The following is a 16,259-nucleotide window of genomic DNA, read 5'->3' as shown; positions in this document are numbered from 1 at the left end:
CCTCAGTGCTCATCTGAGCAGGATATTGCTTTGGGGCCGTCCATAAATGACGTCACGCACCTGGGGGGGGGGGGGGTCAGACATTTGTGACGATGTGTAACGAGGGAGGGGGGGGGTTGAGAAGTGTGACATCACATCAAAATGCGCAACTTTAAATAAATATAGACAACACGTTCTACTTAATTAAAGATACTTTTTAATAAATGTTGTCTCCTACAACATCAGAGTGCAGCGCCACATTAAATACGCACTACAATGACAATCGTTTAAAGCGATTTGAAGCATGTTTTATTTTGGGGGAGGGGAAGCTTTGTGACGTCATATTTGAGGGGGGGTCTGACTTTTTGTGGCGCCGCGTGACGAAGAGGGGGGGGGGGTCAAAATCGTCCAAAATCGCGTGACGTCATTTATGGACGGCCCCTTTGACATTTTTTTGTTAAATAAAAATAATAATCGCGAACCGGTGGGCCCATTTGGTTAACGCACTGTGCCACTAACCCAGTGACCCGAGTTTGATTTCCGTTCATGGCTCCGGTTCCATCCCATCACCAACCCGCACCTCCGATTAGTATGGTTGGTTACGTAAAGAAGTTCAACATGAAGTAACAACCAGCACTGACCAGCGTGGTCAGGTTTGTTTTCTCTTTCATTTGTACCTGATGATGATGATGATTGCTTTGTGTTGCAATCGAAACGTCGCATGCTATCATTTAATAATTTTTTCTTTCTACGTGACTTTACCGACAGAACCAAAGAGTAATTCCTGCAGTCACGAAAGCTCCAAATAAAGTTTTTACCGACAAGGTGTTGAGGGAGGCCTTAAAGCAGCAATGGATCGTCAAAAGGCTGTACGTACATTGAAAAAATAACACATCTCCATATATATAAAAGAAAAAGTTGTGAATATGTGTGTCTGTTCAAAATGTTTAGCGTACTTCCCGACATGCAACAAACTGGAAATTTGCCATGTGGGTACTTTCCAGACTGCACACCATGCACAAATTATAAAAATACACTTTTGTTTTTTTGGGGGGGGGAGCTCAATAATGCATTTATTTTCTGCACGGCAAGTGAGCTGTGACGTCACATCTGTCACGTGACCCGCGCATGTGGAAGCGTAACGCATTGTAGTGTAGCGGGTAGCGCGCTGCGCTACGAACCCGGCGACCCGAGTTCGATTCCCGCTCAGGGCCACCACCGGTGACGATTATTCGAACCGGTCCTGGGTATCTCCTAGGTCGACTCAGCCTCAAACGAGTAACTGGTATGGTGTGTGAACATCGCCACTGGGGAGACAAATGCGGCCGGCCGTGGTGAATCCAAGTCCCGGGCGAAGCCGGGTAGGAAAGCTAGTACTTTATAAACAAATTTACCCTCATGTTGGAATGACTTGTGCCCGAAGCAGTGACAGGTAACACGATTGGTGTCGTTGTGACTCATAGCGGCAGACATAATCCTGAGGGTTTTCAGCCTTGCTAGAGTCCCTGACCCTGTACCAAGTCCAGTCCCATCGTTTTAACTTCTGTGAACGAGTGCCTCTCAACAAAGTAAACACGTCTTACTAGTAGGAACCTCCTGGTTACACCAGCCCACAGGGGATTATTGTGTCCGTCCGTCCGTTATGCAGGGAGGGGCTGGGTGGGGAGGATGGGGAGGGAGGGGCTGGGTGGAGAGGGGCTGGGTGGGGAGGGGCTGGGTGGGGAGGGTGGGGAGGGGCTGGGTGAGGAGGGTGGGTCTGGGTGGGGGGGTGGGAGGGGTGGGGGGTGGGTGGGGAGGGGCTGGTCACCTCGTGGTGCCCTTATAAAACTCAACGTTTAACCTACTCACGCCGGCTTGTGCCAGCCCTCACAGTCGGGCATATTTGCGGAATACACCACGCCGCCGTTGACCCTGCCCATTGACCGAGCAACCCAACGTTCCTACCAGCTCCCTCTGCAGGAATGTGTTCATAATAAGGGTTTTTGGGTGAGATCGCGTCAGTATAAATGTGTCGAAACCCTCCACCACCCGACACGGTCAATCAGTAAGGGATTTGTCACGTGAAACAAAACGTCAAATAGTTACTACTTCAGCCCTACCGGTGTGTTAGAGAATAAATCCACAACATTTACAATTTGGATTCACTCTCCAACACACCGGTGGGCTGAAGTAGTAACTATTTGGCGTTTTGTTTACGTGGCAAATCCCTTTACTAATTGCCTGTGTTGGGTGGTGGAGGTTTTCGACACATTTATACTTACGCGATCTAATCCAAAAACCTTTATTGTGATTAATATTGGTCGCGAAAGCCTGCTACGTGTTAAACTAAACATGTCTTAAAGATGCCGTCGAACTGGACGCTGCGTAAATCCGAGATCTTGCTTGTAACGATCCTTCTCTCGTTACCTAATGTGGTTCCATCAACAGCCAGGGTGGCGCAGTGGTGACACTTGAAACCTCAGCAAGAACATCCTTGGGTTCAAAATCTTGACTCGGGCATTGTTCTGTTGTTAAAATTTGCATGTTCACTCCCTGTTCTGCATGGGTTTGTTCCCTGTTCTCTGTTTCCCCCCTCCACAGATAACACATTCCTGCGGAGGGAGCTGGGAGGAACGTTGGGTTGCTCGGTCAATGGCCAGGGTCAACGGCGGCGTGGTATATTCCGCAAATATGGCCGACTGTGAGGGCGGGCACAAGCCGGCGTGAGTAAGTTAAACGTTGAGTTTTATAAGGGCACCACGGGGTGACCAGCCCCTCCCCACCCAGCCCCACCCCTCCCACCCCCCACCCAGCCCCACCCTCCCCACCCAGCCCCTCCCCACCCTCCCCACCCAGCCCCTCCCCACCCTCCCCTCCCAACCCAGCCCCTCCCCACCCCACCCTCCCACCCCCTCCCCACCCTCCCCTCCCCACCCAGCCCCTCCCCACTCTCCCCTCCCCACCCAGCCCCTCCCCACCCAGCCCCTCCCCACCCTCCCCTCTCCACCCAGCCCCACCCCTCCCATTTTTGGATGCACGACGGATGGACGGACACAATAATCCCCTGTGGGCTGGTGTAACCAGGAGGTTCCTTACCAGTAAAATTTGTTTTTATCGGTATTGGTCAAAATCATGCAATTGCTGAAGAATTAGCATGTTCTGTTTACGTGACATACCTTACTAGTTGTCTGTGTCGGTGGTGGTGGGTTTAACGACACATCTATATATTTACGCGCTCCAACCCCAAACTTATATTATGGATGATATTGGTCGCGAAAGACTACGTGTTAAATTCACCCCCCTACCTCGAAAACTTAGCAGGGCCCTCGTGAAAAAGGATCTTGAGACTCAGGGAAGATTTTTTTTTTGGGTGAGCGAAGGTAATGATCTCCAGACCTTTCATTCGCCGTCTTCACACAACAGGAGCTTTCTCGTTCTTCCCTGCTGCCCCCGCTGTCAGACAGTATTCCCCACGTTATATTTATATAGTTTATGTTTTAATGTGGGATACATATATTTAATCATCCCTTCTTCACCGATTTCATTTAGCCTTCTTAAACCCCGACTGCATACAATTTGCGTGTATACAATGCACTACGTATTTATTTTCATACAAGTGTGCACATTTTATTCTGATATGTGAATATTCCTTGGTTGTTTTTCACATGCAAAATCTTCTCCGAATTGCGCAGTGTCATGGGATACTTCAGTATTCTAAATATGTAATCAATTAAGTACTGTCATCGGTGCCGGATTATCCTAGTCGCAAAAAATAGCTACAAATGCTACAGGCCCCGCACTTTCAAGGGCCCCGCGCTAAACGCTTTCAAGCTATCAATTCCGGTTCAGTGATTCTGCACTTGCTCTATTACTATAGTACTATCCTGCCTTCAACTTTTATGAATGACTGGGTGTTTAAGGCTAGCGATTTGTCGTATTATCTGGCTGTATAGAAAATGAAAAAATAAAATTACTTTACTATGCAAGTAAAAAATGTGTGTTTTAATATTTACGTCTTTTTTTAAAATTTAGGGCCACTTTATAACATATGCTGCAGGCCCCGCACTAGCTTCATACGGCACTGACTGTAATTGGGTACGTATTCGTAAAGCCGTCAACGTTTAGGCACAGTATATAGCTTAACGTGACCCAAGTGCCATATTAAATCTAATAAACAAATGACTAACACAATGTACATTCCAAGTCAGGGCTGCATGCAGGCTCATTAAAAAAAAACTTTTCATGAATACGAATTGGTGACCTGTTTACATTCCTCTTGATGGCACCAATTTCTCTGGCACGTGTCGTGACGGGTACCGCAAGGTCCGAACCGTGTCCGTCCAGTGCTCGCCGAGCTGAATTGGCTTCCGATTGCTCAACGAATATATTGAGTTTCGATTTAAAGCTTTCGCGACTGCAGGGATTCATCTTCTTGGTTCTTTCGGTAAAGTCACGTAGAAGGGAAATAATAAAATAATACAAATAAAACATAATAAAATACAATTCTCACGACGTTTCGGCCACAACGCAAACTGCCGTCCTCAGGTGAAGAACAGGTCTGTCGGAAAGACAGCGTCTTGCGTTGTGACCTAAACGTCGTGAGAATTGTATTTTATTACGTTTTATTTTTATTGTTTAATTATTTCCCTTCTACGTGACTTAACCGAAAGAACCAAGAAGATGAATATATTGAGGTCGCGTTCATTGCACACACAAAGTGGTTGCTGCAAATGAACCACAATACCTTGCTGCTGATCCACAGAGCATAAACCGTCACGCAAACTCCGGCCATTCTCACAGAAGCAGCAGCAGCGGCTTTTGGCGAGCCATCGAACAAAGACGTTGACTGCATCGCGCGCTTTCAGCTGCGCTTCTGCGGCTGTCTGGAACGTTCTTCCTTCCGATACTCGGAAGCCACTGGAGCTGTGCACTTTTAAATTATCTAGATTGAAAACTAATTTCTTTAGAACTACGTATTTCTTTAGAACTACGTTTTGTGTTTAGTTTGTTGTCCTTCCCCGCACCTCCGATTAGCAATGTTGTCTACGTACGGTGGGAAAGAAGTTCGACACACATATTTAAAAAAAACAAATGTATGTACTGTATGTTGAATTTCTTTCGCACCGTACGTAGCCAACCGTGCTAATCGGAGGAGCGTACGTGTGCAGAATCAGTGACGCCCTCTACAGCACAGACTCAATCACGTACATTTTGCCAATGGAAACCATAATAATTGTAGTAATGCATTACAGTTAATATCTTTTGATTTAAAGCTTTCGTGACTGCAGGGATTCATATTCTTGGTTCTTTCGGTGAAGTCACGTAGAAGGGAAATAATAAAATAATATAAATATAAAACAATAAAAATTCTCACGACGTTTCGACTGCAAGTCATCATCAGGTGTGTATTATATTTATATTACTTTATTATTTCCCTTCTACGTGACTTTACCGAAAGAACCAAGAATAGTTAATATCTTGTCACTAAGTCTAGTGAGTTATTTCTGGCTGGTGCGAACCAGTGACTTGTACGATATTGATAATCATTTATATTACATTTGACCTCGGTAAAACAAGTGCTAGCGTTAACCACATGCTTTTTTTACATATACCTACATATACATAGAAAACTGTACTCCAATTACTCGGAATTTTATTCAGTTTAGAGTTGGGGGGAAGCAAAATTCATGACAGATTTGATCAGCGGACGTGAAGGTGCCTGCACTCTGCCACTCGTGATATCAATTTTGGGGGAATCTAAATTCGCAGTCTCAGCAAATCCAGGCAATTTAATGCATGCAGCAGACATCTCATGTGAGTTTCTTAAAGGCCTCTCACCGTTTCTGTCCACCCAGCAGTTTCAATGGGTAACACCACAGTTAAAGTCGATCGGTAGGTCACGTGTGGTGGGTTACACTATGAGTACTCAGCATGGAAAGAGTAGGCCCAAATACCCCCCAGAGGCCCACCAGACCTCCCTGAAAGTGGAGGCTCATGCCACCAGCCGTAGCACGAGCGAGTAATTACACCGTGGCACCTTCAGCGACGTATCTACCTACCTTTGCTGGAATGTTGATTGGAGCCACCATATGGTGGATCTCACGGAGAAACCGGTGTTCCCTGGTAGGCCGTCTGCCTTTCAAGTGATAACCAGTTCTGGCCTAATCTGAGAACCCATTCTGAAAATTAATACACAAAGCTGTCGTGCGTTTCATGCAAATTTAGGCAGAGGCTGTTACAGTGGAGTGAAAAAAAAACAATCACTTCATATTTAAGTTATCCCAGCTACTTGAATTAAACTGTTTGTATGCGCCCCCCCCCCCCCCCCCCTGTTCTGAATGGGTTTTCTACGGGTTCTCCAGTTTCCTCCCATAGCTAACCCCCCATACAATGCAACAGGTATTGGCCAAGACATTTCAATGCTGAAACATTACCTGCAAATTATTCAATTTGAATGTCAGTAACACTGCCCCCCCCCACCCACCGCCATCTTTGAAAAAACTTGGCAGGAACCTCCTGAAAAAGTCTTGAGACTCAGTGAGGCTTTCCATGGGTAAACAAGCGAAAAATAATAACGTGACAGGCAAATGTGCTTTTAGAAAATGATAGCATGAAGCAATCCGGAGTGCATCAACCACTGACAAATGGCAATGACATTAAACTCAGAGGGAAATTTCTTGATTTCACTGTTGGGAAAATGACAATCGAAGTCGAGAGAGAGAAACTTAAAACACATTTGTCAATAACACTGCCCAAAAAGAAAAACATGTGTATATTAAAATAGTTGACGTTTTTTTGACAACGGCCCTTCTCTGTAGATAAACCCCCCAAAAAACAAGCGGTCCTCAAAAGTCATTGATCAACACCTTTAAATTACTCATTGGTGTACAGTTAACAATTGTTTATTTGATTTTAATATCATGCCATCTCAGAATTACACAGACTGGATAGAATATAACAATGCTGGATTTTAACTTTTTCCAAGCGAGTGTTTTAAGCTTTGCATATTAAACGTTTAATGTTAAATATTCACACAATAACAATCATGAGTGGAATTTTCGATGAAGTGTCCTGCTTGATTGCTGAATAATGAAGAACAATTGAATTAAACGCGTCAAAGCTGGTTAGCTTAAGATTTTCAATGTTCTTGTCACATCAGATTTTATGCCAATAAGAGCATAACCAATGTTGTTCAGGTTTACAGCAGAGAGAAATGATGTCTTGATTCTTTACATAAATTGTGTTTTTTCAGTATTTTGAATGTTTTTGCAAACATTGTTAAGGCATCATTAATACAACATCAATATGAATATCTGAAATTAATAACCCATAATTACAGTAATAATTATCTGAGATAAAAAAAAACAATGGGATTGCAGTAAACTGCACGATACGTTATCTGTTTGCAATCAATACATAGGCACAAGAACTTGGGCAAAAAGAGCGATGCCTTGCAGTTAACACGCAATTAATATTTCATTACTGCATTTATCAATAGCGGAACTGAAAAGAAACATAATTCATATTAAACACTATACTCATACTAACTGAAGGGCGGTCCTCTTTTAACCCAATTTACAATAGGCCTGATTGCGAGCGAGCGTATAGAATGTCATTTTTAACATTTTAGCTTTAATAAAGTCGAGCACCACATCAAGTACAATAATACGGTACGTGTACGTTAAATAGGACTCTCTTCGTCTGTAGCACCAAGTCAAATACGAAAATAGCAAGTACTGTCTGTATAAATCGTTCCACCAAGCCATTGTATTTATCAAAATGTTTGTGTTATAATAATAAATCTTCTTGCATATATCACTTAATAATTTCCTTCCACGTCTGTCTCCAATGAAGGATAAGCAAAGGCAGCAGTGAGTTTGTGAAGGTTTTTTTTGCGGAGTCATATGCCCGAGCACAGCTTTTAAATGAATTCTTCCAAGCACCGTGGCAGCTTGTCTAACGCTAAGTGTGTGTTCGTTTTGCCAAGAAATGGAGACCATTTTGGTAAATAAACACGTCTTGAATGGATGCTTATTTTGTCAAAAACACAAAGGAGGCATGAAACAAAGACACGACAGTACGTAGCAATGGTAAATGTTTCACATTTAAAACGTCTACCCTCTCTTCGGAACCAATTTTTTTGTTAACGCGAATTTACATAACGGAAACAACAACCATTTCGTGGCTCAAACAAATCTGTACGACTAAAGCACGACAAAAAAAAAACACTCAAAAGATGTTCAAGGCATTTCATAAACTTGCTATCGTTGTGCTGTTATAGCCACTAGCTTATTGTCACGTGGTCAAGCGAAGCCTGCCATTTGTTTTAAACCATAAAATGTCGAATTTCGCACGTACGCTGAAGTAAATGATATATTTCTGTTGCGATCTGTAGCGGTAAAGTAAAAGCATTTTCTTTGTTTCCCCAAAATGTATCTACTACCTAAGTGCATGAAATGCGTTTGTCAACATTTAAACTTTATTGCTGCATTCTCACTGGATTATTGGTATCGGTGCAGCCCCGGAATTGCCCACCCACGTGACTGCTAGCAGAAGGGCCTCCACTCCATGGAGCTCTACAGGTAGATGGGTTTGCCAAATCCCTTCTAGAGGGCCTCTCTAGAGGGCATTTGGCCTACTCTTCCAGAAGATATAGGAGTATCCAGAAGAGATGGGAGTACCCATTATTATTTACCCCACCCACACACGACCTCCCGACCGATAAAGAGTACCCCAGTTTAATTATTTAGCGTATTCTGTTTCATATTGGGAGATATGACCATGATGCTGGCCTTGGTGCAGATGTGAATATCACAGTTGTGGGCCGATGCACGTGACTTTTTTTTATGACATCCAATGAAAGTGTACACACCCACACAACATCTCGGTGACCACCTTGACAGAAGGTCTAGTAATCTTTCTTTTCAACTGGAGGTCAGTTTTGTCAAAACTCGAGACAACTGTGGGGCCAGACGCTATTAACGGTCGTGGCTGGGAGTAGCAGAGTGTATTACTGAAAAAAGTAAATAGTAGCCTGGATGAGGGAAATATCTTAAGTAACATTGAAATGCTTTCAAATGTTTCAAAATAAGACATTTGTCACCTTTCAACGGATTCGGAGCGCTCTGATCTTGCACGCGATGTCAACCTGTTTTACAGCTGGTGCAGACCGGCTCTCAAGAGGTCGTTGTCAGATCGCTGTTCATGCGCATTTAATTTGGCATTAAAGAAAAGGTATTTTTTTCCTGAGCTCATTTGAAAAATATAAACATTTAATTCTCTACATATTTCCTGTAACCGAAGGAGATATTTTTTTGTTTGTTATTAAAACATTTGTAGAAACAATAAAAAAAAATGCATTTTGCTCTACAGTACAATATTGTACTTTGCAGTTATCTTTTAAAAAAAAAAGAAACCTGACTTTTCAAAGCCCGTCACATGCTTCCATGTACTTGTGTTTTTTTCCCATTAAACGAGTGTAATCATACCAAACTGCCCGCGTCTATTCACTTTTAAACGGTGGCAGCATCTCGATCTTCGGCAGACTTCTATAATCACCAGCACAGGAGTTTCTGCTGGTGGCAATAGATTCACTTCAGAAACAGATCGGGGGAAAAAAATTAAGATCTTTCAAAGGTATTCATTTAAATTATACCTCCGCGTTTTTATGTAATTTCCATCCAAAAAGGGGACTTTAATTGCAGTGTAACACGTAATATAACACGTTTTTTGCAGTATGTCAGGCAGTCTCACACGGCAGTGGTATGAATTGTGGATTTCGGTCTGAAGTGATTGCACCCTAATTAGCCGTGGCATTCGATTCGCAAAGGGCGCCACCGTAGAATTGGTGGCTAAAAAAGGTTGAAAAACACCGACTCAATGCACGTGAGCACCACATTCAATGAAGATAATTGTCCTTTTCAAGTATGTCAAGCTTCTGATTGCCCTGTGTGGATTCTTATGGATTATGTAGTGCACACAATCCTGATGCTAGCTGCAGTGGCATTACCCGTTCAACATTGCCGACGGTTTGACAGTAGATCAGGATACGTTTTTTTGTTCAGACTATATAATGTCATCATACCAGGATGCAACATCATCACATGAGCCACGACGTCTTCTAAATTCCGGTGCTTCGCTTTGGGAATTATTGTTGTGAAGGCCACAGAGTGTTGCCATTGGTTTGGAAGTCAGTGTGCAAACTGGAGGTGCAAAAGGGTCAATTCCAAAACAATTACAATACACTTTGTTTTTACACAGCGTGTGCACGTCACCGCGTCTCAAAACACTTGATAGAGACACAGCGGGAAGATTTGATGCATACAAAGAGACGGGAAGTCACGTGCAGAAACACGAGTGAGGGGTCTTGAGTGTGGAATTGAAGAGAGGCAGGAATTCGACAGCACGGATGGCAGGGGAAAGGGAGTTCCAGACTTTTTTTTTTAGGGTGGTGGTGGGGGGGGAACAGAGATAATTTCTCAAAGAGGAGGCTGATTTTTTGTTTTCTGTATGTGAAGATGAGCAAAGGGAATTTGTGCACCATCTTGCTCTGAGCGAGTCGTCCAATGACGCCACCATGAGGGGGATGCATGTATGGAGATGGAAAGGGTGCAACATATGGACTGTTACTAAATGCATACTGTTACTCAATATAGACTGTTACTAAATTAAGACTGCTACACTCTGCGAGTATATCTACAGTAGTAAAAACAGGCCTGTCAGTCGACGTACATTTTGCCATGTTCACACTTAATGTTTGAGTACAACCTCCACGAAGCAGTTTTTTTAAACGTGTACAAGGGTAAATGCTAATTAATGAAACCATTATTGAATTGTGCCTCGGGAAAAGGAAGTTTACAAAGTCTGTGACGCAAAGAACATTTTTCTTCTCTCCCTGAAAGCAAGATTAGATGGAAATACAGATTTTTAAATACAGTGGATTTTGCAATAAAAATCTCGTTTGTTTTGTAATCATCAACCGTAGTGTACACGCCGGTTACTCAAGCGTCAAATGTTTCCCCAGTTTCTTCGATAGTCTTGCCACAAGGGGTAATTTTGCGTTGGAAAGTCATAGAAACACAGACAAATAACATTTAAGTTTAGCCATGCTCAGCCACGTGAAGGCAGTTTTTTTTAAAAACAAAAGCCAACATTACACGTGCACCGAGTTTGAGAACGCCGATGGGGACAAGTGATATCCACTATCGCCACTGCTCTAATTTCTAATGTCGATGTCGCATGGGGCACAACAACTTTAGGACACCTTAGGCGTGGTGGCGCTGTCGGTGGACTTTAAGGCCCACACCTCCCACATCGGAATGCTGTGCTTGCCATCATCTCCTGTGTCCTGAGTTTTTGAAACACTGACTTTGCAGGAGCCAATGCTCCAGTAGCTAAAGGGGCATTGGGCCCGGTCGCCCCTGGATACGAACAACAGCAGAGGCTTTAACTTACTACGATACGTTCTAGATTTGAAGCTTTCGTGACTGCAAGGATTCATATTCTTAGGTTTTTTCGGTAAAGCTTGTGTTGCCTCCGAAACGTCGTGATTTTTATTTTATTTTTTATTTTACTTTTATTAATTTAAATTTTTTACCTACGTGACTTTACCGAAAAAAACCTAAGAATATGAATTACTACGATACGATCGGGGCAATTTCACGGCAACAAGTCGCCAAACAATAATGACCAGGGCAAACGCATTTACTTCGGAGCAACCACGGCCGCTTTGTGCGGCAATGGCATTGAGAGGTGATGGGAGTTCGTTCGGTCTCTCCACGGAACGCCAAGCGCGCGTGTTTTTTTTTTTATAATTCACTGCGATTGGTTCACGGAGCACAACAACTTCAAGATCGCCATGTGCACCCCACCCCGTGTCTGCGATTTGATCGGAAGTTACCATCGCGATTGTGCCCACTCGACGGAGCAGCGATTATAGACTTCGCCCAGATTTGGGTGACTAATTTGTTTACGTTGCGAAACAGCGGCAACGGTCCTCAATGATTGCTGGTGACGGTTTCCGGCGAGAGTTGATGTCCCCCCCAAAAAAATTGCCCCGAGTGGAGGAACTTTGGCCTCCAGTGAATGACCCGTGGAAGGAAATCCCTTTTGCTTGATGTGTGTGGACGGCGTGAGTGGAAGCCGGGGTTGGGTGAATTAGCGGGTGCCTGGGTCAGTGAGAGGGCCCCCCTCTGCTGCCGTGAGCCTCCGTACTTCGGCTTCGTCAATAGACTTGCTTTGGAGCAACGAGTTTGAGTGAAATGATGGCGGTTGGAGGTGAGAACTTTAGGTCAGGAGATAGTATAGACCAGAGGTGGGACAAAGTCATTGTTATGCAAGTCCAAGTCGAGTCGCAAGTCATCAAATTCATGACTCGAGTCTGACTCGAGTCCAAGTCACATGACTCGAGTCCACACCTCTGCTATAGACTGATGCCCGCGGCACACGTGTGAGTTTTACCCAAGTGGATTTGAACAATGAACACTGATGCTAAAAACTGTTTGCCCTGACAATTGGAAATTCTTTTTTTTATTATGAAAAAAAAACTCACTTGTACTGTCGCATTTGCATACTTGACATAAGCAACAAGTGATGTCTTCATTCCACTCACGTTTAAAATAGATCGATAGTTGTTGAAATATATGGGCATGTTTTTTTGCTTCGGTAAAAATACAGTCATGAGAATACCTTATCGTGAAATTCTTCTTATACGCATCCACAAGGAGCGGAATTGGTGGATCCTAATATCCGGGAACACGGATAATGGGGATCATTTTTCCACCACGTTTGGGTGACATCCGACTTGCGGATAAGCGTCGAAATGGGAATAATTTTGCTTAATCCGGTCGACTGTGTTTAGACGAATCACCTGCGGTAAGCACATACATTCAGGAATAATTTGCTGCCTGTTCGAGGACAGCATTGATCTTCGGATGAACGAAAAAAAAGTTAAATGAAAACCGTCTTTTCTTTTCATTTATTTACCAATTAACTTTCTTATGCGATTCGTTGCCGCACGGTTGCACTTTTATTTTGCGCGCGTTTGCAATTCACTTTGCTCGGTTGGCATTAGCCGCTTATGGCACGTGACGGGTTTCTCTTTTCTCATTTCTGTTGCTCCGTGCCCCTGGTACCGTTCCCATTCCGCTGTAATGTGCACCGATGCCAACTTCACCGAGGGCTGATATTGGCACATAAAATAAAGATTGATCGATTGAATGCGTGGATAATAGGATTTTCCATGGATAAATCCGCGGTGGGGGTGGGGACAGCCTAGCTCCACCTGGGGCCTACCTATTTCATTCGTGACAAAAACACAGGCTTTCCTGTTGTGGGCCCTCGATTGTGTGAGGCCCAGGGCACAAGCACATGCTGAGCAGTCTTTTGATGCTCCCGTCGCCGTGGCTGTGCGAGAGAGTCCACAGACCGTGAAGGATGTCTTCATACAGGCGACTCAATCACCCCAGCCTTCGCAGACAATTGAACCTCACGTGTGTAATGTTGACAGTGATAATGTTCACCAGTCAGCAGCAGCCAGAATTAAAACGTACACACATACACACAATTATTGAGATATTTTTTTACGTCTAGGGGTTTATGATTTTGAGACTTTTCCCATCTCTTAGCCTTCCGCAAAAGAACGATACAGAGCCGCGCGGTGTTTGTGTTTACGACTTGTTACGACTGCCAAGTCATGATGCTGTCAAACGAGCGCTTTTCTTTCCTTCACCCTCTCGTTCCTGGAAGCATTTCTTCTGAGCACCATTGTAGAAAAATAAAATAAAGCGTGACATGAACCCAGCCACACGGCACAGCGGTCACAAACCTCAAACAACAAGCGTCTTCTGAGACCGCTACAAAGAACCCCCACCCAGCCCCCCACTAACACGAAGCTCGGCCTATGAGAAATACAGTACATATTGCAGGGGCTGTGCGCGGTGTTTTCTACTCTCGTGCCATGCGTACAGGCCGAGTGGAACTGTGCCAAAACAATGTGCCACTCAAAGATGGTCTCGTGCACCCACTCCCATCATACGAGCCATTTGGGCGACAACCTCTAACCCCAATATGTTCACGATTGCGACGTATCGTCCGAAACCGAATACGTCAAGACTTAGCACGATGTGATCGAAAGTACACGGTAACAAACAAAACATTGGCAGGCCAGCGTGGTGGTAACGTTTAAGGGCCAGGGAGGATGCTTTCAATTTTTGTTTGACTCGATATGGGATTTTGGTGGCCAATGGGGATAGCTTCTCGCTCAGCGGTCAATGCGATAGTCGGCCAATGGGCTCCCCCCCCCCCCTCCTCCACATCCCACCTATCTGACCACCTTCTACACGGACCCAGAGGTGACAAACGGACGGACGAGGCGATTTCAAGGTTGTTTAGTTTCAGCACCCAAATACATTGGTAATTGCGACGAGGTAACGGGCCGACGTGTTGACTGCTCTGGCTTGCAGCATCACCTGGACTTATCGCTGATAGGATACGCGGATGTGAAAAGGGATGAAAAACGAGACTGGGTATATGCATTCACTTCCTTTCTGCACCTTGGGTACTTTTGACTAAACGTGTGCTCTCTGCAGTGACACACACACACACAAGCTATCTTGCGAGCTGTTGGGCTTTTTAATTGATGAAAAAGTACAATTGTATTCATAAGCGTCCCTATCATTACGTTTGCTTACTTCATTTTGCACTATTCTCTTTGGGCACTTAATTCGACTGCCCGACACACGCCGTGTTTAGCTGCAACACAACCAAGGCAACAAGCAGCAGCTGCTGTCCGCCCGCACGCCGATGATTTCCCTGCCCACGCCCGTCACAAATTTGACGCTTTGGGAAAAGTACTTCCTCGACGCCAGAAGCGCACACCTCTACACGGCGCTGTCTCTGTACGAACGTCAAGGCACGGCACCCGGCGGCTCGCTCAAAAGCTAAAAGGGTCAGCGATCGAAAATCCCCGCGAAGCGTGGTCTTGCCAATGTGTTTGATCGATGCACATTGCGCAATCACGCGGTCGCATTGCCGCCAAAAAAGAAATAAGAAAAACACACGGCACGAATAAAACATTTTTTCTTTCAACCGTTAATTCCATGGTGCGCGAGCATATCTCTTCGAATCCCCCTGATATAAACATTTACACGGCTTTGAAACAATAACGGAGACGGATTTAAAACTGCTCGCCGTTCAGCCGACGACGCTCCGTCGCTTGCAGTTTACGGGGCCTCTGCCGCTACAGTCCGGGGGTGGGGGGCGGGGGGTGCTTCTCCATCAGAGGTTCTTCATGCACACTTGGCAGCGGCTGACGCGCGTGCGCAGCTGCCCGGCCTTGATGGTCTCGGGCGGCGGCGAGTCCTCGAACTGCCGCGCCGGGTCCACCGTGGTGAGCCAGAAGCTGTACTTGTTGGCGAAGTAGTGGCAGGTGCCGCGGGCGCCGTTGCACTCGATGAAGGGAGTTGCGCGGAAGTCCTCGAGGCACGAGCCCGGCGACGCCAGCGACTGACCGCCGCCCTCCGCGCCGGCCGCCGTGTGCTGTGGGGGGGGGGGGGAGCGAGGGGGGGGAGGGTGGAAAAGAGGAAGGGAGGGGAGAGAGAGAAGAAGGGAGGGCGACGGAGGGGAGGGAGTCACGCACGCTGTTCGACATTACGTCCGACGTTTCGCTGTACGCGCTCGGAGCTTCGGCAAAGGGAGCTCCCAGCAGGATGAGGCAGGAGGAAGGGATCACAGTAGGAATGGGGAGCAAGGAGGCGTGAGGAAGGAGAGAGGAGCCACTCACCATGAGGAAGGAGTAGCCGATCCAGAGGCTGCGGTATCCCGTGGGGCATGGCGGGATGCTCACATCCTGGCTGTGCACGGCGATGGACTGCGACGGTGCCTCGCACACCGAGCAGCGGCTGATGTACTGCCGGATCTGCTCCTCGGCCACGGGCATCATGGGGATGGGCGCCGTCGTGGAGAGCCAGTAGGACTTGTCGTTGCGCGACGCATAGTTGCACACCTCGTTGATGTTGCAGTAGACGAAGGGCATGGTGCTGAAGCGCGGCAGGCAGGAGCCGGCCATGCCTGCGATGGGCGGGCGGCAGTGCGACAGTAATACGCACACTCAGTGTCTTCTTCTAAGTTTTCACGAATAATTTTTACCCACTTGTTTCCCGGTTGTGCCATCAGATTCATGTCCTAAGCCATAGCATAAATTCTGAACTCTTACATAGCAGCGCAACGCTTCTTGTTAGAGAAATGCCTGCAGAAGTGTTCATCACACAGCTACTTCTGAGATCCCTTCAAGTACTTTCCAA

General features: G+C 45.6%; 1 protein-coding gene across 1 annotated transcript in view; it reads right to left on the bottom strand.

Moving 5' to 3' along the window:
- Positions 1-6,844: 6,844 nt before the first annotated feature.
- The window catches only part of LOC144732517 (uncharacterized), a 176,561-nt gene continuing 167,146 nt past the window's right edge, over positions 6,845-16,259 (bottom strand). Inside the window, exons 49-50 of the mRNA XM_078613925.1 lie at positions 15,740-16,026; positions 6,845-15,495 (exon numbers count right to left, since the gene is read on the bottom strand). Of these exons, the coding sequence (XP_078470051.1) occupies positions 15,235-15,495; positions 15,740-16,026 (548 nt within the window). The 3' untranslated portion in view covers positions 6,845-15,234. The remainder of the gene's footprint in view (positions 15,496-15,739; positions 16,027-16,259) is intronic.

Source organism: Lampetra planeri, chromosome 43 (assembly GCF_965212315.1).
Source record: "Lampetra planeri chromosome 43, kcLamPlan1.2.h2, whole genome shotgun sequence".
In the NCBI taxonomy this organism is placed as follows: domain Eukaryota; kingdom Metazoa; phylum Chordata; class Hyperoartia; order Petromyzontiformes; family Petromyzontidae; genus Lampetra; species Lampetra planeri.
This window is presented reverse-complemented; position numbering and strand designations above follow the sequence as displayed.